Source organism: Pantherophis guttatus, chromosome 1 (genome assembly GCF_059756535.1).
Source record: "Pantherophis guttatus breed Tessera chromosome 1, ASM5975653v1, whole genome shotgun sequence".
Classification (NCBI taxonomy): Eukaryota; Metazoa; Chordata; class Lepidosauria; order Squamata; family Colubridae; genus Pantherophis; species Pantherophis guttatus.
In genome coordinates this window covers 210285623-210312461 of record NC_142063.1, presented here as the reverse complement: position 1 = coordinate 210312461, position 26839 = coordinate 210285623, and the positions used below count along the sequence as shown (strand labels likewise).

Sequence of the window (26839 nt, the reverse complement as noted above, 5' to 3'; positions counted from 1 at the left end):
AGGAACAACGTTTTCTTGGATAAACTAATGCTTCCCCCCCCCAAACATGCTTTGACTAAAGCTGAATAATTGGACAAAAAAAATCTGACATGCCTTTGTTCTTCGTTTATATGGGGGTTTTACATAAAGCTTTTTCCACATGTTTAATGATCATCCACTTATAGAAGCTATGAAAGATATTTTTGGTAACCTTTTACAAATATGTGGAAATCATTATTCAGTAATAAATATAGTATCCCAAGAAATATATTGCAAAGAAAAATCTTCATCTTCAATACCCACGATCATAGCCCTGGTTCAGTGCTACCCAATTGAAATAATTTCAAAGAGGAAGCTATTCCAAACACAAAGAAGCAGCCCTGAGGAAAAGTATTGCAGTAGTTGAATTCTTGCATTACTATATACTTCACAGTTATAGGGATCAGTAATTCTGATATGTCATTGTCATTGATCAGATAAAGGTACAGTAAGTAGACTTGAAACAGCTACCTGGTATCAAGGTAAAACTTTTTCGGAAAGTTTACATTTCTTAGTAGTTTTGATATTCGGAACACGTAAAACATTTTAAAGGCTTAGCACAGACCTCTACTGTGCTAACAGCAGTGGGCATTACTTCTGAATAGATATCGATCTTAAATCATAATCTGTGTTAAAGAAACAAAAGGTTATTTGATCCAAAACTTACATTGCAAATCAAGTAAATTCTGTAACTGAAAAAAAGCATTGTATGTAGTTCAAACATTTATGAATGATTTATCTACCATAATAACCATCTGGAAAGAAAATACATTATAAAAATGTACCTCTTTTTTTAAAAAAGGATTTTAATTTTATATATAATTTTCAAGAAGTTTCCACTGTTTTTATAGTGTTTAATTTTGGAATATTATGTAATTAATCATTCTGTATTCATGCAACATACTAGATTAAAATATACTTTGCTTTTTTGTGGCTTTCTGCTGCGCAGAATGCTAATCTGTGGTTTACTAACTAAACTTTAGGTATTGCATGAATATGGTAATTGTGATTGCACTTCTAACAGCGAAATCCTGTAAATGTCTCCCCCAGCCTGAAATAAATTCCACTGAATAAGTCCTACTGAATCCACACTCACGGCAAGTGTATGAAGTATAATAAGCAATTCTAAATCCATAATGTTGTTCACTTTTTGTTCACTTTAGAATAGACTAGGATACACTTACTTGATCTCTTTTGCAAAAGACAATATTTTCTAATAATCAAAAGAATCCAGCAATATGTGATACTATAGCAGAGAATTTGTGATATCTTATATCTTGTATTACTCATGTTATGAGTTCATTAGTAAACCAGTGATATTGATCAGTATAAAATGTAAGACTGATTTTTTTTCTTCGTTTTTATTTTTAGTTTGCAATTTTAATATTTGAAAAACGAATTAAAAAAGGATAGCCTTGCTTTAGCTGGCAGAAGTATACACGCACAGAGAATCAGCGCGTAATATTCTTAATATTAGAAGATGGGTTATTAAACGTGTCAGTTCAATCTTCCAGATGTGTTTGCATGGCAAACATCTCGGTAGTATAGGAATTCCAAACCAAATCTGAAGAGCATTAGTTTGGAAAAGCTACATTAATTCTTCCCTTATAACTACAAAACTAGAGCTACAGAAATTCGAATTAGCAACTGATTGCAGCAAAGTTTAGCTCTGTCCAGATTGTTGCAACGCTGATCTGACAACCACTAAACGCTGCGGTTTAATAATGAATTCTGCAGCGCATGCGCGACCGAGCCTATTGCAATCGCCCGGAACCTTAACTGAACGGCTGTTGTACAGACCGGCGAATTAAAGAAGAGGACTTTCAAATGCGCAGGCGCTGTGAGGTCGAGAGCCAAGAGGCTTGACGGATTGTCCGCCCGGTTGTCGGGGAGAGTGGAAGCATGGCGGCGTTTTCAGGTACGTGGCTCCTGCCAAGCCGCCTAGGATGGAGGTGGAGGAAGGCGCAACGGCATTAAACTATGATTCTGGGTACTGTTAACGTGTGCGCTTTCGGTGAAAAGGGTTTGTTCGGGACTTTACGTAAAGCCGAGTTTCATCTCGAATCGGGTTCGGCCAAAGCTCCAGCGGTGCCGGTACAGGTAGTCCTCGACTTACGACAGCTCATTTAGTGACAGTTCTAACTTACAACGACACTGAAAAAAAGCGACTTCTGACGATTTTTTTCACACTTAACAACCGTTTGCAGCATCCCCGTGGTCACATGATCAAAATTCCCTTGGATCCCCTTTTGCCATCTTCCGACAAGCAAAATCAATGGGGAATCCCAATTCACTTAACCATAGTGTCACTAACTTTAACAAATGCAACGACTCGCTTAAGAACCGTGGCAAGAAAAGTCATCAAATGGGACAAACTCAACAAACGTTTAAACTTAGCAACATACATTTTGGGCTCAGTTGTGGTTGTAACCTGAAAATCTTTAGGAAGGGGCTCTCAAAGTTCCTTTTTAAAGGCCAGTTCCATGTATGGCTCAGCTGATCAACCATCAAACTCCTGGAGCCAGTATATTAGAGAATTCACTTTCCAAATCCTTTGGTTGTTTGCAGGCTGCAAGACTAATTTATAATAATGTAATTGACACCAGAGAATCTAGGAATGCTCTGGAACTATGCCTACATTATGTTCTAGAGTACCATGTTGGGGTTATAATGGCAAGCACCCACCCTTGCCTAGAAAGAGTGTTTCTGAGCATTGGGAAAGTGCTTTTCCCTTGTTAAATTAAAATATGCAAATCAATCTTACATTTAGACCTTTTTATGTTTGGTATAGGGATGGACTTTGTCTTTTCAAAGTGTATCCTTTTCTATATGTGAAAGTGGAAATATTTCATAATTTTTGTATGCAGTAGAATAAGAGGACCTGATTTTCAGAATGAGAACAAGCTAACTTAGTTCAGGCAAGACAGCAGTGTTGATTTGTGTCATATTTTGATTCTGGGATAAAGGAATCAATTGTCTCTGAATGGATTTGCATTTTTGAGGAAGGTTTGTAGTTTGTGTATATAGTCAGAGATTCTTTGGAATGCTTGTGTTGCTGTGCTGCTGCATCTAATGCATTTGGTACAGGAGGAAAATCTTGCAAGGTTCAGAAATAAATGCCTTGTTTACATGAACATAGTAATGCTATTTTTAATAATGTGCTCGAATATCAATCTATGGATAGATTAGAGCCAGATTAGAAATTTACTTTATCTTACTCTAATCTCATTGTCAGCTAATTCAAAAACTAATTTTATATTTGCCAGAACAGAAAGGTTAAGTATCAAATCGATAAAGTTGGTTTGTCTTTTCTCCCACAGCCTTACCAAATCTAAGTATGTTATTGAAAATTGACTGTTTTATGCTCCACCATGAGAGATGAGGTTGGTGGATATGTAGAAGAGGGCTTTCTCTACTACAGCACCAAGATTTTGGAAGATTTTATTCAGGAGATTTTGCCCAAAGGAAATGGATACAGTTATTCACTTAATAAAGAAGCGCCGAATCGGATCCCAAAATTTGTTTTCATTTTACTTAAAGAATTAAACCTTTGGTTTTAATTCATTACGTCTCTGGGATGAAAATGTTTCTACAACCTAAAAACGATATATTGATTGTACTGGAATGAAATAACATAGCCTAAGCCCGTGATGGCGAACCTATGGCACGTGTGCCACAGGTGGCACGCAGAGCCCTCTCTGTGGGCATGCAAGCCATTGCCCAGCTCAGCTTCACCGTGCATACATGTGCACCTCCTGCTAGCTAGCTGATTTTTGGGTTGTTGGCGTGGGGGCAGGGCGCATGGGGGGAGACGTGGGCATGTGCATGGGTCGCACACACATGCACGGGGACAGGGGGACCGGCACACACACCCATACCAAAAAGGGGCAAGGGGGGATGTAGCATGCCCCTGTGGCCCGTTTTTGGTCCCAGGAGGCTTCAGGGAGGCCTGCCAGGTCCAAAACAGGCCGCATGTGTGGGGGACGAGTGGGGGGCATTGCATTATGGATGTGGGCACATGCGCGTGCAACCCCCGTGCTCTCCCCCCGCTTTTGGCACGTGACGGCAAAAAGGTTAGCCATCACTGGCCTAAGGTATTGCTTTGTAGAATCCCAAAACTAAAAAAGAAAACATCTAACCATATATATAAATAACCTATTTACTATTTAAAAGCAGGTGATTCTTTGAGAAGGTTGGTTGTCAATGGGTTGGGAAATATAACAAAGAATTAATTGATTATATAAAGATTCAGAAGCTATGAATCTTGAGACCATATTTGTTTTTGGTTCATGCAGATTTTAGTGCTTCATACAGCATTCTAGCATGCCTATAATACTGCAACATTAAAATTTGTAACACATTTTTTGCAAGCTTGTTTTTCTTCCTCCAAATGTAGTAATACAGTTTGTTAACCCTATTGCTTCTTGGTTGCAGAAATGGGTGTTATGCCAGAAATTGCTCAAGCTGTAGAAGAAATGGACTGGCTGTAAGTATGATTATTTCCTTTTATCCCCAGTTTTCCTAGTGGGATGGAAAGGAATGTTCACTGATACTGAGGATTCTAAAAATCTTGATTCAATTCAGTGCAAGATACTTAAGGCAGTGATTTAACCATTTATTTAGGAGAAAAACTTAGCTCCTCTCAAAACCCAGTATGCCAAAAAATTAAGCTTGTAAACAATTTAGATTTTACAGTATAGTAAATTTTATCCAAAGGGATCACTGTCTCATTCAATTTCTCTTGTACAATGTCCTGTGCATGATCTTTTTTTCCTCTTTTCGCATGGCAAAGAGATTGCTTAAACAAGCTGTGTCTTCCTGCTTTTCTCTTCAGCAGGGCAGAGAAAACACTATTCTGTAAAAGTGTTAACAGCAAATTAACAAACTCAGCTCTATGGCCTTAATTAATTGATTAGAACTCTTGGCCTGCTTTCACCTGCTGCCTGAAAACCAATCAGTTTCACAATAAAGGCTTTAGTTGTCAGACACATGATTGGGGCAAGATGGGTGACAAACTAATTTAATAAATAAAAAGTAAAATAAATAAACATGCATTGGCTAGAAAATGAATTTATTGTTACTGTCATTTGCAAATGGTTGCTCTAGATGCGGTGGGGTTCTTTTACAAACAAAATAATCTGAAAATATATCTTGAAGATGTTTGGATTTTGGTTTTTTAATAAAGTGAGAGAGACTCATTATGGTTTTACATTAGTCTGCCTACAGATATCCAAGCAGAGTCCATTCCATTGATTTTGGGAGGAGGCGATGTACTCATGGTATATATCACACTAATCTGTTTTATAGAATAATGTTGCATGATATAGCAGTTTATTCATTCTGCTTTGTGTCAGACTGTATTTCCACTGTTAATTCAAATATTTTATAGCATTTTAGTATACTGTAGTAATGTTGCTTACATATTTATTGGAAAATCACAATTTAGAGATGAACAGGATGAATTGAATATGCAGGTTACACAATGAAATTGAGTAAGTTAATATTCTTTTTAAAATTTCAGTAATTCTGCATTTTTGATGCTTCACTCATCTAAGATTAGCTAAACTCTACAATATATGTTTCCTAAATGACTTTTTAAAACAGAATAACAAAGCTAATTTTGTTTTGAATTTTTTTGTTTTGAAATTGTTACAAATGACATAAAATAGTTATCAACAGCTAAGATATCAGTGTTTTGGGATTTTACAATGTTTATACTGTTAACACACAACTATTTAATCTTGCATTACCAAAAATAATTTATATCTTCATGTTTTATTAAATTTTCTACACAGGCTGCAGAAACTGGGAGTGGAAAAACTGGTGTAAGTAAAATTAGTATTTTGCAAAGTAATATGCAATTATATACTCATAAGGTATGCAGTTCTGTGGAAATATAAAGTATTAATAAGTGATAGCATGTTTATCCAACAGCTTGTACTGTAAATTAGTTTAGCCTAAAGGTAAAGTATACCCATGTTATGATCTGGGTGACTCTAAGAGACTTAATCACGGATATCTTGTCAGTAAATATTCTCTCCATAGGTGTGGCTTAAAATGTTATATCATTGTATCAACATTGCTGATGTTAATTTATTAATTTTAATAAATTAATTAATTTTAAAAATAAACTCTGGTCTTATTTCTTTTTAGCCAACTTTATTTTGTAACTCAGGCTTTGAATAACATTATTAGTGAAATAGATAACTTTATATTCCAGGCATTCAGCATCCCAGTTATTCAAATTGTTTATGAAACACTAAAAGACCAACAGGAAGGAAAAAAGGGTAAAACTACTATTAAAACCGGTGGAGGAGGTAAGATTTTTCTCCAGGGTTTGCTAAAACGTATATATTCTATCTATCTGGAACCTTATGTGAATTGAAATTTCTGTATATAGCTTATTTATAATTACAGATCTCGGTCCATAAATAACATGCATAAGAATAATTCAACTATTATCTAATAAAAAGCAGCTGTTATATACTCATCTTGGGCTAAAAGGAAGTGTGACATTAGTGTCATACTTGACTTATGGTATTGTGGAATAATTTTGTGATGTCAATCATTTTGTAAACTGAATAACTGACTTAAGGGTTTAGGGTTTTTTTTTTTTTTTACCTGTCTGATAGCTTTTAGAAATATTGGTTACTTCATAGTTATTCTGTACATTTTTAATCAATGTATATGGCTGCCCATCTCGCCATGGTGAGTTTGGGCAATCGTTAAAGACACAACCAGCAAAGAAAATCAAATACATAACTGGCAACCCGGATGAAAGACCCAATACAATTACAGTGAATATAACTATCTCATGAGTCTGACAGTCCAATCTCCAAGCCCAGGAATGCAGCTGCTACTTCAAGGCTTTGCAAAAGGCCAAGAAGGTCACAAGATCTCTTGGGGAAATGATATGCCAAAAGATAGATGCAATGGCAGAAAAGACTGACCTGGGTTCCTCCATTTGACATTCTGTAATAGATGTGACTGGGTAACATGCCTCTCCTATCAGGATGTAATGCAGTGGGGAGAAACAAAGGGGGAAAGGTTTATAACACAGAAAAAGTGAGGGATCACGTACAACATTAGCTGATGGGACTGTAAATGGAAGGATGATGGTTGTCAACATTAAAGCTGATTTTTTTTTTGGTACAGTTTTGCCTTATCTTAAAATTCAGCACGGACAGGGTTTTTATAGTTTTTCAATTTTCTGCCATAGTGTATTATTATTTATACAATCTAATAGTACACTGGAATATAAAATGTCCTAAAATCTAGAACATAAAATAGCTTTTAGAAACATTGGTTACTGCTAAAAAGGACACTTTCTGCAGCTTTCTTTTTTTAAAAAAGCATTTAAAATATAAATATATTTCAGTATATTACATCTGATTTCTGATATAAAATGTATTATATCATTGTATCTCAGTATATATAATGGTACAAAATAATTACAAAACATTTTAAAAATAAAATTATAAAAGTTATGCAAGTGTAAGAACCTGAACATATGCAGTCACAATTTTGTGAATATTTCTTCAAAATTTTCATGTCTAAATTAGATGTGGGTTTCTTTATATATCCATATCGGTATATCAAACTTTTTAGCTGTCTAGAGCAGTGGTTCTCAACCTGTGGTCCGTGGATCCCTGGGTACGATGTTGTCATGGGTTCCGCGAAGGCTTAAAGAAATGTTATGATTTAAATCTTGAGTTAAGTCTTGGAGGTCTGTGGCCACAAAAGATATTTCAAGAGGGTCCATGGTGAAAAAAAGGTTGAGAACCACTGACCAAAATACTATCATTTTCTACTTTTGAATGTGGGAACTTATTCTACAGATGAAAAATATGTCTTTTTTCTGCTTTTTTTCCTCAAGTGCTGAACAAATGGCAAATGAATCCCTATGACAGAGGAAATGCATTTGGTAAGCCGTCTATAAATCTATAGATCATACAGTTACAGTAACTTGGTAACTACCGTATATATGTATGTGAAATCCTGGGCTTGGGTGGGAAATCCTACTGGAAGCTGAGTTTCATAGATAAAGAAAACAGTATAAATATGCCAGCAGAGGTTTTTTTCCCTGTTAATATCACTGGATAAAATTGAGTAGTATTATTTTAATGTGAATTGAAATTGGGGAAGCCATAATAGTTTAATACAGCTTTGCCCAGCCTGATCTGCAAAACCTTTGGAGCTATATATCACCTCATTTCTGGCCATTGGCTCTAATGTCTGAGACTATTGAGATTTTTTTATCCAGAACCATGAGAAATACTGGCTTAATTCAAAATTTCCACTGTGTTTTTAGTGTTGCTCAAAAATCATGGGAAAGTGATAACTCTTTATAAGAGCTGTTATTCCATAGATATATTCCATTTGCCCATTGTAAATTATTTTTTAAAAAATATTTTACAAAACAGTGTGCACTACATATTTTGTTGCTTGAATATGAGGTGACATTGCAAAAATAACTAAGAGTTATTTGTATTTTTAACTCCTTTTGCTTTTTTAGCTATTGGAGCTGATGGTCTGTGCTGCCAAAGCAGGGAAATAAAGGAATGGCATGGATGTCGATCAACTAAAGGCATAATTAAAGGTACTAAACAACAGTGGTTATGCTTATGTGTGAAAAATTAGGAATACTTGAGCCAAAATATTCAGGTTTTTCTCTACTTTAGAGAGAATAGTTAAAGATTTAGACAAGGTAGCAATTTATAAATCAGTATAACTGAGAATAACCTTACTATTTTGGAGGCTATAATAATTATTTACTACCATATTTTGTATTCGGGTTAAATGTATTGGTTGATTTGATCATACTAGTGTATTGAAGACAAAATCAGTTGTGTGTATTCTTAATTGTTTTAGGAAAATATTATTACGAAGTATCCTGTCGTGATCAGGGTTTGTGCAGAGTTGGATGGTCCTCTTCTCAAGCTTCATTAGATTTGGGTGAGTAGTTTCATTATAATCAGGATTAAGTACTGACCCTTAATGATGACTGTGGATTGTTAAGCCACACATTTTAAAGAAAGTTCATAATGCTAAAGATTGTTCGAGTTTTCTAACTTGAAAAACTAGGCATCGGTTTGTGTGCGCGAGTGTGTGTCTGTATATACTATTTTCAGCGAATCTGATATGCAACTGTTTTTAGTAATTTATAATAGTCTCCATCAACCACTTAGATAAAGACTTTGCAGTTGAATCACCCAGCTGAAAATTTTGTTTGTGCCAGCACTTGCATGGCAAGACTTTGGCCTTAACAATGATTAATTGTATTAGAACAATGGTTTATGTTCCATCTTCATGCCTCTCCAAATGGTTAACAGTCCGTGACTGGACTGATCATAATGTCACCAAAATAGGTATATTCTTTTCCATATGTCAATATCCATTCATGTGAGGGAGTATGGAATGTCAGTGGAGGAGGAGGACAATTTCTGCACAGAGACAACATATTCACAAATCCCATATTTGTTTCAGCGCAGAGTTAATGAGCGTTCTACTGAATGGAAAATATATGGCATTCTTATCTCAAAAATTTAAGAAACTAAAATACATGTTTTGTTCCTATACCCAGTGGAAGATCTTGCTCTTTTTACAGACTGAAGGTCCAAGTGAGAGTATATTATTGAGAAAATTGGTGTTTTTATTGAATTTCTCCTTCCCCTACAGCCCAGCATAAATTCTCATATTCTTTCTGAATTTTCCAGTTAGTTTTTTGGGCAGATAAAAAGGCAGAGTGAAGGGGAAAAAAGTACCAAAATCTCTACCCTCTTCTCTTCTTCCAATTTTTAATCAAAAACTGTGCTTTTTAATTGTGATTTCTTAATTATTCTTTAGGTACTGATAAATTTGGCTTTGGCTATGGTGGAACCGGAAAGAAATCTCATAATAAACAGTTTGATAGTTATGGGGAGGTATGTTTTCTTTCCTATTTTTAAGCAAAATATTATAGGGAATTGAGACTGATTCTGAGGAAGTAAGTTCAGTTTATAATTCAGCTGTAGAGGTCTCATAAAGGAAGGGGTATGGAAGTAGGATTTGTCTAAAAGGTTATTTTAAAAAAAAAAAATCACCAAATTAAATATTTCTTTGGGATCAGGAAAAGTTTAGGTTTAATATTGTGTTCTCTGGAGGTCTATGCTTGCATTTTTTGTCAGAATCACATTTTTTAAAAATTTATGGTGATCTGAGCTTCAGCATTTTGTTAGGAGAGAATTATGATATTATGGCGAAAGAAAATATTTGAAGTGGGCATGAACTTAAAAGTTCCTCCAAGTTTATAAATAAAAGTAATGTCAGGATTAGGTTTAGAGGATGTTACTTGTAATAGTGAGAATACAATGAGAATATCCTGAGAGAGAGAAGAAAGGAGAACTGTAACCAGGTCAAGTGTCAGATAAGAGATATCTCAACCCACAGAATGGATGGGAACAGAGAAAGCTCAGAAAAGACCCTCCCTGATTCCCTGCATGGTGGACAAGGAAGGACAGAAGTCCTTTCAACAGATTCTGTTATGGTAACCTTACAATAAAAGTAGTGTTAGCATTCAGATTTTTTGTTTCTTATCTGGATTACCTCAAAGGGCAGACATCTATCATCATCTAGTATGTTTCTTCCATCTAGCATCCAGCTCTGAGCAGATAGAAGTGATTTTGTCTGTAAAATGTTCCTTGAACTCCTGTCAGGTCATCTTTGATTTTCATTTTTTGCCTTCATATGACAAGTTTCAAGGATATAACAACTCCCTTTTGTTTTTGCAGGAATTCACCATGCACGACACAATAGGTTGTTATATAGATGCTGATAAAAGTCAAATCTCATTTTCAAAAAACGGTAAGTGATCTGTGTTTTTTTCCACTAAGCAATTAATTAATTGTATTGTTGAGATAAATATTTCCACACAGTCCTTTTATTCCAGGAAAAGATCTTGGACTTGCATTTGAAATTCCACAGCACCTAAAAAACCAGGCCCTCTTTCCAGCTTGTGTCCTAAAGGTAATCTTTTTCTCATTCACAAGGGTTAAGAGCTGTGCTAATCAGATTTAAAAACACATCACAGTCCCTCTTTTATGATTATTAAAACTGCTGTGTCTTATAGGGATAGTGGAGGACAAGCAAGTGTTGTAATTTTACTTCTGTGCCTATTTACAGTGTAACCAAGAAAATAGTTAATCAGCTTTATTGTAAGGAAACACTAATAGAATTGTTTGAAGGGTAGATCTTATAAATAATTGGAGACATAAGTAATAGCATTAAAAAAATGGTTAATCAGCTTTATCCCTAAAGGAATACTAATAAGGTAATTTATAGGGTAAATCTCAAAAATTATTTAAGACATTAGTAATAATGTTATTTTTGAATTTGTGTTCTTTTAAAATGACAAGATGTCATCCTGTATCACAATTCACTTCAAAAATCAGTCACGCAAATGTCCTCTGGTTGCAGATTATGCTAATTAAGATAAAAACAAGAGACTTTAACGTTGCTGCAAGGTGGAAATCAGATGTCAAGTTGTATAGGAAATAATTTAGAAAAATGTTTTCCTCATTCTGAAAATGGTTTTTGGAGGCAGATTTTAGTGTATCAGCAGCAATTGATAAAAATGTTTTGAGTATTTAGTCTTTCCCATTTTGGTAATCTTCACATATTTTTTTTTTCCTTTTACACATCCTTCTCAGAATGCTGAATTAAAATTCAACTTTGGTGAAGAGGACTTTAAGTTTCCACCCAAAGATGGCTTCACTGCCATTGATAAAGCTCCCGAGGGTAATGTTATGAAGTCCCAGCACACAGGTATGTTAGGGGCCTCATCAAATTTAAGAATTACCCATTTCTGTAAGATACCTGGAGTTACCATGAGTTAGTTTATATGGACAGCCATATAATTGTTCTTAATAAAGTAAATCAGTGCAAAAGAGTTAAGAACATGAATCTTAGATAAGATAAGTCATAGTTTTAACAGACCCATTGAAATCAAATGAATTCAGGTGGCCAATGAGTAATTTAAGTCCCATTTATTTCTGTGAATCTATTTTTTTCATGCTGCTTTATGTGGATCCAGAGTACTGTCTGGATTAGTATCAGAGTACTGACTTTCCTACATTATAAGTAAATATATTTAAAATTATTTTTGGCTATCAAAACCAACATTTCTGTCCTGTTCCATTTAAGGAAGTGCACAAGTAGCACAGTCCAAGAATTTACCAAATGCTCCCAAAGCTTTGATCGTAGAGCCATCCAGAGAGTTAGCAGAGCAAACTCTGAACAATGTGAAACAATTCAAAAAATATGTTGAAAATCCTAAATTAAGGTAAGGTCAAATGAGTGAATTTAGAGGTGAGAATGAAAATGGAAAAAATTGCATTTTTCCATGTAAATTCATCACATTTTTCTTTTGTTCTGGAGAGAATGACTGAATAGCACAATATATGATCTGCTGCTCTACTTCTAGGGAACTCCTGATTATTGGTGGTGTTGCTGCAAGAGAGCAGCTCTCTGTACTGGAGCAAGGGGTAAGTGAGACTTCGTTCATCTTGTGTAATTTTCTTTTTAAGTATACAGGTTTATTTAGTTGTTCAAGTCAGATGAAAAGCTTTTTTCTTTTAAATTATAAAGATGACTGTAATCAAAAAAGGCAAATACAATCCCTCCTCCCACCCCAGTAACACGGGGATGGGTGAAGTCTACAATATGAATTTATAACAATTTAAATACTGAGGTAGAATTCTTGTTCCCCTTCAATAATTTACATGTGTATGGATGCAAATTGAGATCAAAAAGAAAAACTATTATAAAGCAGTATGTACAGTTAATGCTTTTTAAGTATTGCTTTTCCCTACCCAGTTTTAAGCATCTCTTTAAATTTTTTTTAAAGAGAGCTTCTTTAAAGAAAGGCATAAAAATGGTGTTGCTGCTTCCATTTTATTTTGTCAAATACATGTTTAATTTTACAGGTGGACATAGTTGTTGGAACTCCAGGAAGACTGGACGATCTTGTTTCGACTGGAAAATTGACTTTATCTCAAATTAGGTTTCTAGTTCTTGATGAGGCTGTGAGTATCAAGCACTTTTTAAAGCGATCTATTAACATAAACATACATATTAGTGCTTTGGTGATAATTCCCTTGATTCTGTAGCATGCATGACCCAGACATGCATTGCATGGCCAGAGATTTTGCTCTGATCTGAAGCTAAAAGAGACATGCAAGAGCTGCTCAAATCCTGGCTAGGGTTTGCAGTTAGAAATGATCAGCAAATGTCTTTTCAAAAAGGTGACTCAGAAGAGTGGTTGCATTGCAGCTTTAAGTATTACCCCATTTTTAAAAAAATATTTATTAGATTTTTTTATCCAGCTTTTATTATTTTTATAAATCACTCAAGGTGACAGACATATATAATACTCTTTCTTGTTTCTATGTTCCCCACAACAACAACTCTGTGAAGTGAGTTGGGATGAGACAGAGTGACTGGTCCAAGTTCACCCAGCCAACTTTTGTGCCTAAAATGGGACTAAAACTCATAATCTCCTGGCCAGTAGCCTGGTGCCTTAACCACTAGACTAGCCTCTTCTCTCTTTTTACTCTCTTGTTAGCTTTTTATGTACTTCCCAAATTCATCCTGAATTCATTTATTAAACAAATTTATATGGCTGCTCAAGTCACACACAAGTGACTCCGAGCATCTTACAACATTAAAAAAATCATAACAAAAAAATCAATTTTAAAAACCCCATCCATCCCATGACAGCAGCAACCCAATCAAATTAACCTCTTGATTGGCTCCATTTCCCTTTGGGTCTCCAGGCCCACTGACATGACACGAATGTAAGATAAGCAAGACAAATTATAACTATTCAGAGTGGCTGCCATCTGTCCTCATTTTCATCTGTCTGATTTTTTCACGGCATGTCCTAATTTGTTAACCGGATTTGATGGAATCATCCGACTAATAGCCACACATCTTAACTTTAGAATCTAGGCAATTTAATGAGACTGTTAACATCTCTGTTCCCCGCACAGGATGGCCTCCTTACTCAAGGTTATTCAGATTTCATCAACCGCATTCATTCTCAGATTCCCCAGATAACTTCTGATGGGAAAAGGTTGCAGGTATGAAGTTTGCTTACTATTTCTGCGTTGACATTTTCCAAAATTTGCTAATACAATAATCTAGCAAATGTTGATCTGTTAACTATCTCTATTTAGGGGAAAGTAAATTTTAGACAGTGGAGCTTTAGCAAATCATAGGCAGACACACTTTATTCTGTATCTGTTGATTGGGATAGTCACATAAATTGGCGTGAAAAATAATAAAAACCTTTGCCTTCTATATCTCCCAAAGCAGTGTTTCTAATTATCTGTATCAGTTATTTCTTTTGCAAGGGAAAACGACACTAGGGAGAATGGCCATGCTAACCAAAGAAAGAAGCTGGCTGCTCTTTTGTTTTTGTTTTATGTGTGCACATCTAACATCACAGAAGACTTCAAACTATATATGTGACATTGTACATATTCAATAAGCATAGTTTTCAATTTAACCATTTCCTTATAGGCATTTTGGTAGAACAAAAGATATGGCTCAGGGCTCTAGGGCAATACTGTTACAATTAAAGAGAACAGTCCTAATAAGAGGAGGGAGGAAAGGCTGATGGGACAGATATTTTCAGAACCCTGCCAGTTTCCCAAAGCAAAAGGACAGAGGGCAGCTCTACCATTTTCCTTCTGCTTCATAGATGTGGACAAAGACTCTGGCCCTGGAGATTTTTGAAGGAAAATAAATGAGGGTTGAATCTGGAAAATCCAGAGTTTCCTCTGAGCTGCTCCTTTTTGGGATTTTATGCTATCAGCAGGGGGGGAAAAACAGGAAGAAATTTAATTAGAGGTTCAAATCATATCTCCCACACAGCCCTTTTTCTGTTAGCAAAACAGTGCCATCTCCCCATCTTGATTTCTCATAAACAACTGTCCAAGAGGGTTAGGGTTTTACTGAGTTGTGGCTATGCTTTCATTCATCATTGCCAGTTATACAAGGCTCAATAACTGATATGAAGTATATAACAATGTGCACTCTACACAGACACCCTCATTCTAAAACTTCAGCCTTAACCTGAAGCTATTTGTGTTTTAAGGTCATCGTGTGTTCTGCAACTCTGCATTCATTTGATGTAAAGAAGTTATCTGAGAAGATTATGCACTTCCCCACTTGGGTAGATTTGAAAGGCGAGGATTCTGTCCCAGATACCGTGCACCATGTTGTTGTACCTGTGAACCCCAAAATTGACAAACTCTGGGAGAAGCTTGGTAAAAATCACATCAGAGTAAGTGTAAACCAAAGTGTTTAGTTTTCAGTTTGCTGAAAATTAAAGGCAAACAGACATGGCCTAAGTCAAAGTGGAATTTTATTTATTTATTTATTTATTAATCAAATTTCTATACCGCCCTACTCCCGAAGGACTCAGGGCGGTGAACAGCCAAGATAAAATACAGATAATACAAATATTAAAAAATCCCTTAAAATTATTAAATATTTTGGCCGAAACACAGATTAAAACACCCAATTTATAAAATCACGAATTAAAAATTTAAAAGAGGAGAGTTAGGCCAGGCCAGCCTGCTGAAATAGAAAAGTTTTGAGAGCACGGCGAAACATGCGCAGGTCCGGGATCCTCCGTATCTCTGGGGGGAGCTCGTTCCAGATGGTAGGTGCCCCCACAGAGAAGGCTCTCCCCCTGGGGGCCGCCAGTCGACACTGTTTGGCCGACGGCACCCTGAGGAGCCCCTCTCTATGGGAGCGTACTGGTCGGTGAGAGGCTATTGGTAGCAGAAGGCGGTCTCGTAAATACCCCGGTCCAATGCCATGGAGCGCTCTAAAGGTGGTAACCAAAACCTTGAAGCGCACCCGGAAGACCACCGGGAGCCAGTGCAACTCGCGCAGAATGTTGCAAAGTTAGAGGAACACTTGATTTCAAATCTCAAATGGGGTGGGGGTTTTAAAGACTGGTCTAACTTATCATAGTTGGCTAAAAAGTGAAAGCAGGGCAGTCTGTACGTGGTAACGCATAAAAATAGGTACAGTGTGCTACAGGCTGACTTGATTTAATTCATGAAAAGTGAGCAGAACCTTATCTCAATTTAGATGATTGCAGGGCTGAACTGAGGATGAAGCAAAATAATGTTATTTGAATGTGTATTTAAATAAATACCCTGTTTCCCCTAAAATAAGACATCCCCTGATAATAAGCCCAATCGGGCTTTTGAGCGCATGCGCTAAAATACCCACCCCCCCAAAAAAAATAATCCTTCCCCGAAAATATTTAACCGCATGCGCAGCCGGTCCCTGCCATTTCCTCTGGTTAGGGTTAGGGAGACAGAGCTGGAAATCAGGTAAGATGGCAAGAGGAGCCCCGTCTTGCTCCATGTGCTCCAAATTAATAAGATCTCCCCAAAAATAAAGCCAAGTGCTTATTTTGGGGTTCAAAAAAATATTAGACAGGGTCTTATTTTCGGGTAAACACGGTAATTGAATGGGAGAAATAATCGTTCTGTTGCACTCTAGAAGGTATGGGTTGGCATATTTATCCAAATATATTAGTGGAAGTAACTAACTTGTCAACTTAAATTTTATTTTTTAGATTTGGATTTAAAAAAAAAAAGACTTTAACTCCTTTTGGTTGATGGGAATTATTCATTAGACTGAAAGGATAAATATATATTCATTTGTTGTAGTTGTTTGCTGCATTTCCCCAGAACTCTGCCCAATAAAAGTATTTGTTATATTTTAAGACAGTGTCATGATTTAAGAGATCTTGTAGTTCATCTTGCTATGAAATACCTTTAGTCACAGTTTTAATTATCATAATTTAACTTTACAGACGGATGAGGTGCACGCAAAGGATAATACAAGACCTGGTACAAATTCTGCAGGTAATGATTGCATTGATCAAGCTGCTATATATTAGTCATAGATATAATGATGAAAAGTTTGTCTGAACCAATTTCTTATATTTTGCTTTAAAATTCAGATCCATGGTTTTTTTTCCTTGATCAGAAGAGGTTTAAAAAACTAAAAAAATAGTTAAAATTTATCAATATTATTCCCAAACAATTGCTATAATACTTTATTAATGTAGTTTCAGAATAAATTGATGAGTTTTCTGTGTAGTGTATTTGAAGTATTATGTAGGAATAATATCCTTTTTTTTTTTTTTTCAGAAATGTGGTCAGAAGCAATTAAGATTTTAAAAGGAGAATATGCTATTCGTGCCATCAAGGAACACAAGATGGATCAAGCAATAGTCTTCTGCAGAACTAAAATAGATTGTGACAATATGGAACAATACTTTATACAGCAAGGAGGAGGTAATATTTCTGTGCCCATTAATGCTTCGCTCCTTTCTTTTATGAATTTATTTTTTCCATAGGGTGTTTTTTTTTTTTTCAAAAGATAACTTTTCACAAAAGATACTTTCCTACTGGTAGGATTGCTCTTTTTTTCACTACTTTTAAAAGGTGGAATCGGCATCACATAGGCATTTCTGCTACAATAAAAATATTTCTGGCAGCAATTCAAGGATCCTCTTTTGATTTTTGATTTTTTTTTAAGTTCTGTTGTCTATTCCACAAGTGAAAAAAATCTCCTTTAACTTCTGTGGCAGTAAAGCAAATATCAAGGGTTACAAAAATGTCTTCAAGGCCAGTGACATGGGCATGCAACCTTGTGGGCTGTGGTGAAAGCAGAAATTGGACATGTTCAAAGTAATTGTGTACGCGCATGCGTGCATCTCACATCTACACATTTCTCATATATCAGTTAAATTTTGGTCTCTTTCCCAATTCAAACATTTCAGTCTCCCCCTACTTTGTGTACAGTGTGAAACTAAATTTGAATTCAGTGATTTTAACTGCAAAAATGTGTTGATGGGCTTTGACACATTCTCTCTCTTTAAATGCAGTTGAGCAAGGAAATGAAAGGGTTAAAAGACCTACATCATCCACTGATGGGTGCACTGGGTGCACATCTTCAGGGACTTTTAATGTATTATAACACAGATACACAGAAACATACGTGCAAACATATGTATGCATACTGATTATGAGAATATAGTAACATAATATATGGTGTTTCTAATATTTTCTGATTGTTTTTAAGGTCCAGATAGGAAGGGACATCAATTCTCATGTGTGTGCCTTCATGGAGACAGAAAGCCTCATGAGAGAAAACAGAATTTGGAGCGCTTTAAGGTAATTATGGCTTTAGTGTACTAATGGGTCAATGGCCTCCATATTGAGAGCTGAAAATTGGACGTTTAGTTCAGTTTAATTGATGAATCGTTCATAATTGCCCAACTTAAAATATTTTTCTTGTCTGTTCAAGAGTCAGGGAGATTTCTCCAGACAGTCCTCCACAAATGGTGAGGCACTTATTTTCTAAGCCCACTCAGAGAGTGACCAGGAATCCAACAATGGATGAAGAGGCAGGGATAGATAGCCCTTTTCCTCAATTCACCATTCCTCATGCAAGCTCAGGAGTACAATATGTGAGCCCACATGCTTCTGGAGAGTCCAGATCAGCAATGGAGAGTGGAGGTATTGCAGAAGGGATAAGCTTCTTGCCATTCCTACCCTTCTCCATTCTTGCATCAATCCTAAAATATAATACACATCTGCAAGATCTTTATCTTTTGGATGAAATAACTTAAGGTCTGGGCGAGGCCCACAGCCTCATCTGGACTGAAACCAGCACTCTTCATAGCCAGTATGTTAAGAGAAGGGACTGCATATAACTTACCTACCTGTACAGGAAGCCAAATTCTACTGAATTCTATACAATAAACCTGTAAAACAGGAGAATATCCAACAAAAAAGGAGTTAAGGTGCTGGCCTAGAAATCAGGAGACTGGAGTTCTAGTTCTATCTTAGCCATGAAAGGCTGCTGGGTGATTTTGGGCCAGTCACTGTCTTTCAACCCAAGCCACCTCACAGGGTGGTTGTTGTGGGGCAATTAGTAGGAGAAAGGAGTATTAGATATGTTCACCACCCTGAGGTATTTATCAAAATACCTCAGGGAGCCTTGATGGCACAGCAGACTAAAGCGCTGTTAAGTAGCACTTAGCTGCCAGCTGCCTGCAATTACTGCGAGTTCAAATCTCACCAGGCTCAAGGTTGACTCAGCCTTCCATCCTTCCAAGGTAGGTAAAATGAGGAGCCGGATTGTGGGGGCAATAAGCTGACTTTGTATAAAAAAAGAACACCGCTTAGGGGGCCCCGAAAGCCCTACTAAGCAGGTATATACAAAAGTATGAAGGCTATTGCTTAACGCATTGTAAGCTGCCCTGAGTCTCCGGAGAAGGGCGGCATATAAATCGAACAAACAAACAAACAAACAAACAAATAAATAAATAAATAAAATAATAGAGAAGGGATAAAAATCAAATAAATAAAGAATTCTGCAGCTGATCTGAGCTTGTATCCAGGACCTTCAATCCTACAGCACTCTTGTTATTCTTATAGCCAGTTGCTCAGTGGTAGCCACTGCAGAAGAAGGAGGACAATTTTGTCAACAACAGCATTTAGATTGTGAGCCTCCTATAAGAAGTTTAGGAAAGTGAAGCATGTAGGAGTAGGAGGAATTAGTAAAAGAATAGACTTCGCCATTGTCAATTCTGTTAGGTCAAAGGCATTTTATGGTAAGCTATCTCTGGATTCAGCTTTAGAGCTTTCTCTAATTATAGTTGATACCTTGTATTTAAATGATAATGATTACATAAAAATGAAATTAGAAGACATCTAAGTTTACTCCCCTTTTCTGTTTAGAAAGCAGATGTCAGATTTTTGATCTGCACAGATGTAGCAGCCAGAGGAATTGATATCACTGGTGTGCCTTATGGTAAGAATTGTCAATACTTTACCACCATCAAGAAAGTCTACTCTTAGCTGAAGGCCTGAAGTTGTTAAGTTGGCAGTTGCAACAGAAATGCTGCTGCTGGGGAATCAAGTAAGCTGCACATATGATACCAGGGTGGGATAGATAAAATATCAATTCCAGTGAGCTTTGTTGAGGTTTCTGTTAGCCTGGCAAATGCTTATGCTAAGTGTATGTTATACACTTAGGTTGTAACTAGTGGGGGGGGGAGGGGGGGTTAAGTAATGCAATGTTGAATTTAGTGCGAATTGTAAATTGATACAAAGTTGTGTTCAGTGTGACTTCCAAATTCAGTTAATGTGAGGCTAGCAAGCCTGCAGTTGAGACTTCATAATATGTGCAGATGCGATTGGGGTTTTAGACGCTGCTAATCTTTGTGTGCAAAGTGGAGGAAAGGGAAGATTCTGGCACAGGAGATAACTGTACAAGATTAAAAAAGAAGAGGCTCGTTATTATATTAAAGGAAAAAATTGATATAATTGAATGACAATCATAGCAATATTAAAGTAGGATAAGATGTTGAAATGCTTGAATCTATGATATATATGTTTTTGTTTTATTTTATTTTATTTTATTTTATTTATTTATTTATTTATTTATTTATTTATTTATTTATTTTTATTTTATTTTATTTATTTATTTTATTTTATTTTGCTTTTTATAACTACTTTGTGATTTTGTTAACCCATAAATTTAAACAATAAATACATTCTTTTAATCTTTTACTGTAATACTTCAATAATAATAAATATAAACCTTTATGGTTAATATTTTCCATTTCCCAGTCCTGTCAAGGTGAAACCAATTATCGTATTTTCCCCAGAAATATCACTTTGAAGTGTTCAGATTCATATAATGTGACCACTTTGAGGGGAATGTATTAACCACTAATTGAGATACACCTATAAATACCCTTTCCTTTTTAACAGTTATCAATGTCACACTTCCGGATGAAAAACAGAATTACGTTCATCGGATTGGCAGAGTGGGTCGAGCTGAACGGTATGTTGGAAACTCTTATTTGCCCTTCATCTTATATCACTTTTGAGATGATGAAATGAATCATCTCCCATTTTGTTTGTTTTGCTTTTTTCAGCATGGGCCTGGCAATTTCCCTGGTGGCAGCAGAGAAGGAAAAAGTAAGTTCTGCTTCCTTAAAACATGAAGATATTCAGAAGAATAAGATTCCTGTTGCTTTAGAATCATGTCGTTTGCTGTGTATTTAAAATAAGATAACATTTATTGCCACTTTTTTCTGTGAACACTGGCACACATTAAAAAAAAATACCTGTTCTCAAAAGTGTGAGTGCACACATATACATGCATATATATGTACGTATATATGTGTATATGTGTATATATATAAACTACAGACCATTTAGGGGAAAATATGTGACTACATCTATGCATATAACCATTAAGAGTTTGAACTTAATTCAGTGTTATGACAAATAGCTTTCTGTACATCAAAAATGCCATGCTGGTCATTTTAATTTTCCTCCCTAAATAAATCTTTTTAACTATATTCCAGTGTTTGGTGTTTTTTCTTCTTCTAACCTTCAGATTTCTCTTCTAGGTTTGGTATCATTCATGCCCCAGTCGTGGGAAGAACTGCTACAATACTAGACTGAAGGATGAAGGTGGTTGCACTATTTGGTACAATGAGATGCAGGTAACTTTTACTGGTTCCAGTAAAATCTTTCCTACATAACTTTGCATTTCAAGAGCAGGCCTGGTCCTTTTCGATGCAGTTTTTCAAAGTGGATATAAGATATTCAAGCCCCAATCACTGATCCACTGGAAGGTTCTAATTAAAATGTTCTGGTGTTCTGGCATAAGACTAGCTACATTTTCATAGCTAGACCCTTTTGCAATTTCTTGGGAACTAGAGCTTCAGGTGCACAGTACAATTCCCAAGGGTAAGTCACTAGAGATGTGAAACTGAAGTTGTAATTCATGTTAAGATTACCCATATTACTCATTACAGGTTAAGCCTTTTCTTTAAAGTGCACAGTCTTTTCTACAATGCACTTCATATCTAACATCATTTAACATTTAATGTTTTAGGACATGTTGTTTGTAATCTATAATCTTAATGAAAAAAATAAAAAGATTGTTCACTATATACAAGAACCTTCTTAGTGATGAAGTTGTCCTGACTGTGGAGATGGTGACCATGGGAACAGCTCTAGACCTGGGGTAAACCTACTGTAGCTTCTGTGCTAACATAGCAAGGATCTCTTCGCAAGAGTGAATAGACTCACATCTTGCTTTATGGATTTAGGAAGAGAAATCGATGCATTAACCATTTCAGGATGTCTTTGAGATATGGATACGCAGTTACGGTGTCCATTTTCAGTGGAAATTTACAGTAGAAAACGGGTAGTGATTTTTGGAAAACCTTTAGATTTGCTTTGAGCCTGCAGTATTTCCATGATTATGTTAAGATGTGCTGGAGCTGTGTTTACCAGTAACAAGGTAAAAGGTAAAGGTTCCCCTCGCACATATGTGGTAGTTGTTCCCAACTCTAGGGAGTGGCACTCATCTCCATTTCAAAGCTGAAGAGCCAGTTCTCCATGGTCATGTCTCCAGCATGACTAAATGCCAAAGGCGCACAGAACACTGTTACCTTCCCACCAAAGGTGGTCCCTATTTTTCTACTTACATTTTTTACGTGCTTTCGAACTGCTAGGTTGGCAGAAGCTGGGACAAGTAATGGGAGCTCACCCTGTTATGCGGCACTAGGGATTCAAACCGCTGAACTGCCGACCTTTCGATCAACAAACTCAGCATCTTAGCCAATGAGCCATCACGTCCCTTTTACCAGTAACAAACCCTAATCTAAACCAAAAGAAAAAGCCTTGACATTTGATTTCACTTGGGCAAAGAACACATACTAATATAATAATCCAGCATTTCTCTCATATACAATGGTCTCATTACTTATTTTACGGATTGGGTTACCTTTCCCTTATAGACAATTATGGTAGTCTAGCTTTCCCCTCTTAAGCTAATCAAGTAAGTTTTCAAGATAACTCTAAAGAGAAATATAACATTGAGGCATAAATATGTTTATATTACTATGTTATATCGATATGAAATATAATATTGAGGAATAAATATTTTATATTACTATGTGGTATCCGTATGTGTAAACCACAGTCATAAACCTGAGGATGATAGATGATTTCAACTGACAATTCCTTGATAGTTGTTTGACCCTCAAGTTAATAAAATTAGACAACATACCTTTGTTAGCAAATATAGATACCTACTTCTTGCACTAAACTGTTGTTAGTATAATCAGTTAAGCAAGCAGACATCACTTACTAGGATTTATTTTATTTATTAAATTTATTGGCTGCCCATATTACTGTAGGCTAGGTGACATTTTGTCTGAATGTCCTTAAAATGGTTGAGGAGAGTTGAGGAATTTTAACCTTCTAAATCTCATTGATGGCAAAGTTTATAATTTGCAAAATTTTAAATCTGTTTCAGAATATTGTGTTTGCCTTAAATAAATTACAGTACTGTGGAGATACATGCATACGTCATATATACAGCCTAGCCATAAAATCTGCTTTCTTCATCGTACTGTTTGCTCCTAAGACATTACTGACATCTCTCAAGTTTATTCATTCATTGATCTCAATAGTTCCTGAGATCAATTTAGTGTGCTAAACAGTATTATGGTTTGTTTGGTGCTGATGCTTGGTGAGCACAGTTTATTATTTATAAATGAGTCGTGGTGGCGCAGTGGTTAGAGTGCAGTACTGCAGGCTTCTTTCTGCTGATCACCGGCTGCCAGCAGTTTGGCAGATCGAACCTCACCAGGCTCAAGGTTGACTCAGCCTTCCATCCTTCCAAGGTGGGTAAAATGAGGATCCAGATTGTTGGGGGCAATATGCTGACTCTGTAAACTGCTTAGAGAGGGCTGTAAAGCACTATGAAGCGGTATATAAGTCTAAGTGCTATTGCTATTGCTATTTAAATCCATTCACTGCATTGTCTGTCATAGAGAATTGGAGATCACTTTACAGCCTGGATTTCTTTCGTTTTATGGTATTCAGCTTTTAGGTGAAGTAGAAGAGCATCTGAACTGCACCATTACTCAGGTTGAGCCAGATATTAAAGTCCCAGTAGATGATTTTGATGGCAAGGTCGCCTATGGGAAAAGAAAAGCTGCTGGTGGTAAGTGGACAAGCCTACATTTTGAAATAGAGAATTGAATTTTCTGGTCAATTATAATTTTATTATATCTGATAATTATATCTTATCTAAATGACTCAACATGGCAAAATACTTTTCAGGAATTTCAATGTTGTTGTTCTCCAATTTCAGTTCCCCTGAAATTCCTAGTTAAAAATATGAATTAGGATTCCTTTCTCTATTTATTTCAAAACCAGTTTAGGGTTCTTTTGTTGGCTTCTTTTTATGTTAGGAAATTCCTCCATGTAAAATACTTGAAGATGCTTGAAAAACGAAGTTTCTGCCTATTGCTTATTTTAACTCCCCACGTAATGTGTAGAAATGTAATTATCAAACAGATCTTATATTTTTTTATAACCCATTCCTCAGCTGTTTTCTTTCTAACTTGGCATTCAGTGTGCATTTTTCTATCTAAGAATTATATGTTAATATAAACATTATTTCGGTTAAATGTTTTTAAATAACAAATTTATATGGAAACAGAATAGAAAAGTAGGTATGTAAGTTTTCCTTAAAATATCATCATTTTGACAGTTAGGCTAATGTTAATTATATCTAGATATTATAATATCTGTTATACTATCTAGTATGTAATTTCTTATATTTGTAATTAAAATACTTATAATTAAACTTTGTCTCCCTAGGACTGGAATTCTTTCCACAAACTAAAAAAAGGGGGGAATCTACTTTGTAAACAAAGAGGGAGATTTACTTATTATAATGATACTTTAAAAGAATATTATCTATTAGGTCTGGATACAGTATAATTACAATCAAAATGATTGCATATTCAGAATGGAATTTATTTCAGAATTTCAAATTTTTAAAAATATTTTCATACAGCATGGATATTTGCTATTTCAAAAGATTAGTGTACATAAATCTAAGCTCTTTAGATCAAAGACACTTTTTTTTAATCCAGCAAAATAAATACAGCTTTTATGTTCTTGCTTGCTTGCTTGTTTTCAAATATCCCTAAATCACACAGGTATAGCAATGCCATCTGTGGTAAGGCCCCAAATTTGTGAGTACAGTAGTGGGATTATTGGGGCAGTTTCTTTAGTGAATTTATTAGAGGCTTAATACACCTTTTTAAAAAAAAAAAAAAAAACCTACATCTTTAAAATGGACAATTATGCTGCCATAATTCAATAATTTGTTGCTGATTTTGATAATATTATTTTGGGCAAGGCTTAAAAATAGACCAAGATCCACATGCAGATCACAAGAGGCTCACTTCATCTTTGACTAGTAATGTTTGATGGGGCAAATTTTTATTAGAGATTCCATATAGAAGAATAATCAATATTCTGAATGATTGTATCTCCATAGAGAAAAATGATAACAGACTTTGGATCTTTGCAGGTGGAACCTACAAAGGCCATGTGGACATTCTGGCACCCACAGTGCAAGAGCTGGCTACCCTTGAAAAGGAAGCCCAGACATCTTTCTTGCATCTTGGTTACCTCCCTAATCAGCTGTTTAGAACATTTTGAGTTGTGCTTCAGGTGAAACTTGGGTGTTCGGCCTGTATGAAGAAGATGCTGCGGCTGTACTGACTTTATGTCAATCTTGCATGTTCACCAACCTTACAAACCTTGATGAATTAACTAGTAGTATTGATCCAATAAAAGTGAGCTGCTCATAATCACATTTGTGTTTTATATTTTCTTTTCCCTAAATGTGTTAGAAAGATAATGATTCTCACTTAACACATTGTTTAAAAGTTCGGAATTTGTTTCAGTCATCATCAAATTTGGGCTTTGATGGATGGGAAAAAATTAAACGTTTGCACAGTGTTTCAGAGAGTTTTTACAATGAGCTCGATTCTAAACGTTCAGGGAGATTCAAGTTCTACACAAGATAACTCACGTTATAAACACTACATGTGTGTAGAAAAAAATGAAGGCACCTGTACTGAAAAAGCAAGCAATATTAATAACTAACATTGAGTTTATAATCAAATTAATCAAATAGATTAATAGCAGTTCTGGATGTTTTTTTTAACATGCTAATCTCACTGATCCAACTATGTAAATATTTCAGCAGTCATGAAATCCCAAACGGAACAGTTCTAGCACACTTTTGCTTTTACTTTGTAAGTGAAATTGAAGAACAGTATGAAATAGCAAGAAATAAATTATGGGACGACTGATTATATAGAATAGGAATAGGAATAGGAGTAGAGTAGAGTAGAGTAGAGTAGAGTAGAGTAGAGTAGAATAGAATAGAATAGAATAGAATAGAATAGAATAGAATAGAATAGAATAGAATAGAATAGAATTCTTTATTGGCCAAGTGTGATTGGACACACAAGGAATTTGTCTTGGTGCATACACTCTCGGTGTACATAAAAGAAAAGATACATTCGTCAAGAATCATAAGGTACAACACTTAATGATAGTCATAGAGAAACAGTCAAAATAAATCTTAAGGATACCAGCAACAGGGTTACAGTCATATAGTCATAAGTGGGAGGAGATGAGTGATAGTAACAAGTTTGACAGTGTTGAGGGAATTATTTGTTTAGCAGAGTGATGGCGTTGGAGAAAAAACTGTTCTTGTATCTAGTTGTTCTGGTGTGCAGTGCTCTATAGCATTGTTTTGAGGGTAGGAGTTGAAACAGTTTATGTCCAGGATGTGAGGGGTCTAAATATTTTCACAGCCCTCTTTTTGACTCGTG

General features: G+C 35.7%; 1 protein-coding gene across 1 annotated transcript; it reads left to right on the top strand.

Annotated features, from left to right (window-relative positions):
• The first annotated feature begins 1744 nt into the window (after positions 1-1744).
• On the top strand, positions 1745-25804 carry DDX1 (DEAD-box helicase 1). Its single transcript, XM_034432129.3, has 26 exons — positions 1745-1936; positions 4453-4504; positions 5234-5297; positions 5814-5843; positions 6239-6335; positions 7895-7942; positions 8534-8617; positions 8890-8973; positions 9865-9941; positions 10788-10860; positions 10946-11022; positions 11706-11820; positions 12199-12337; positions 12479-12539; positions 12981-13079; positions 14046-14135; positions 15155-15343; positions 16898-16949; positions 17238-17384; positions 18175-18266; positions 19839-19911; positions 20877-20949; positions 21044-21086; positions 21524-21619; positions 24018-24138; positions 25522-25804. The coding sequence occupies exons 1-26, from the start codon at positions 1921-1923 to the stop codon at positions 25650-25652; spliced, it is 2223 nt and encodes a 740-aa protein (XP_034288020.1). The 5' UTR covers positions 1745-1920; the 3' UTR covers positions 25653-25804.
• Positions 25805-26839: the final 1035 nt, after the last annotated feature.

What these genes read in the sequence shown, in the direction of transcription:
- DDX1 (XM_034432129.3), top strand. An exon ending in TATTAAAACCGGTGGAGGAG is followed by an intron (nt 6,336 to 7,894) that starts GTAAGATTTTTC and finishes TTTTTCCTCAAG; the next exon opens with TGCTGAACAAATGGCAAATG. An exon ending in AGAATTTGGAGCGCTTTAAG is followed by an intron (nt 18,267 to 19,838) that starts GTAATTATGGCT and finishes TTTTCTGTTTAG; the next exon opens with AAAGCAGATGTCAGATTTTT.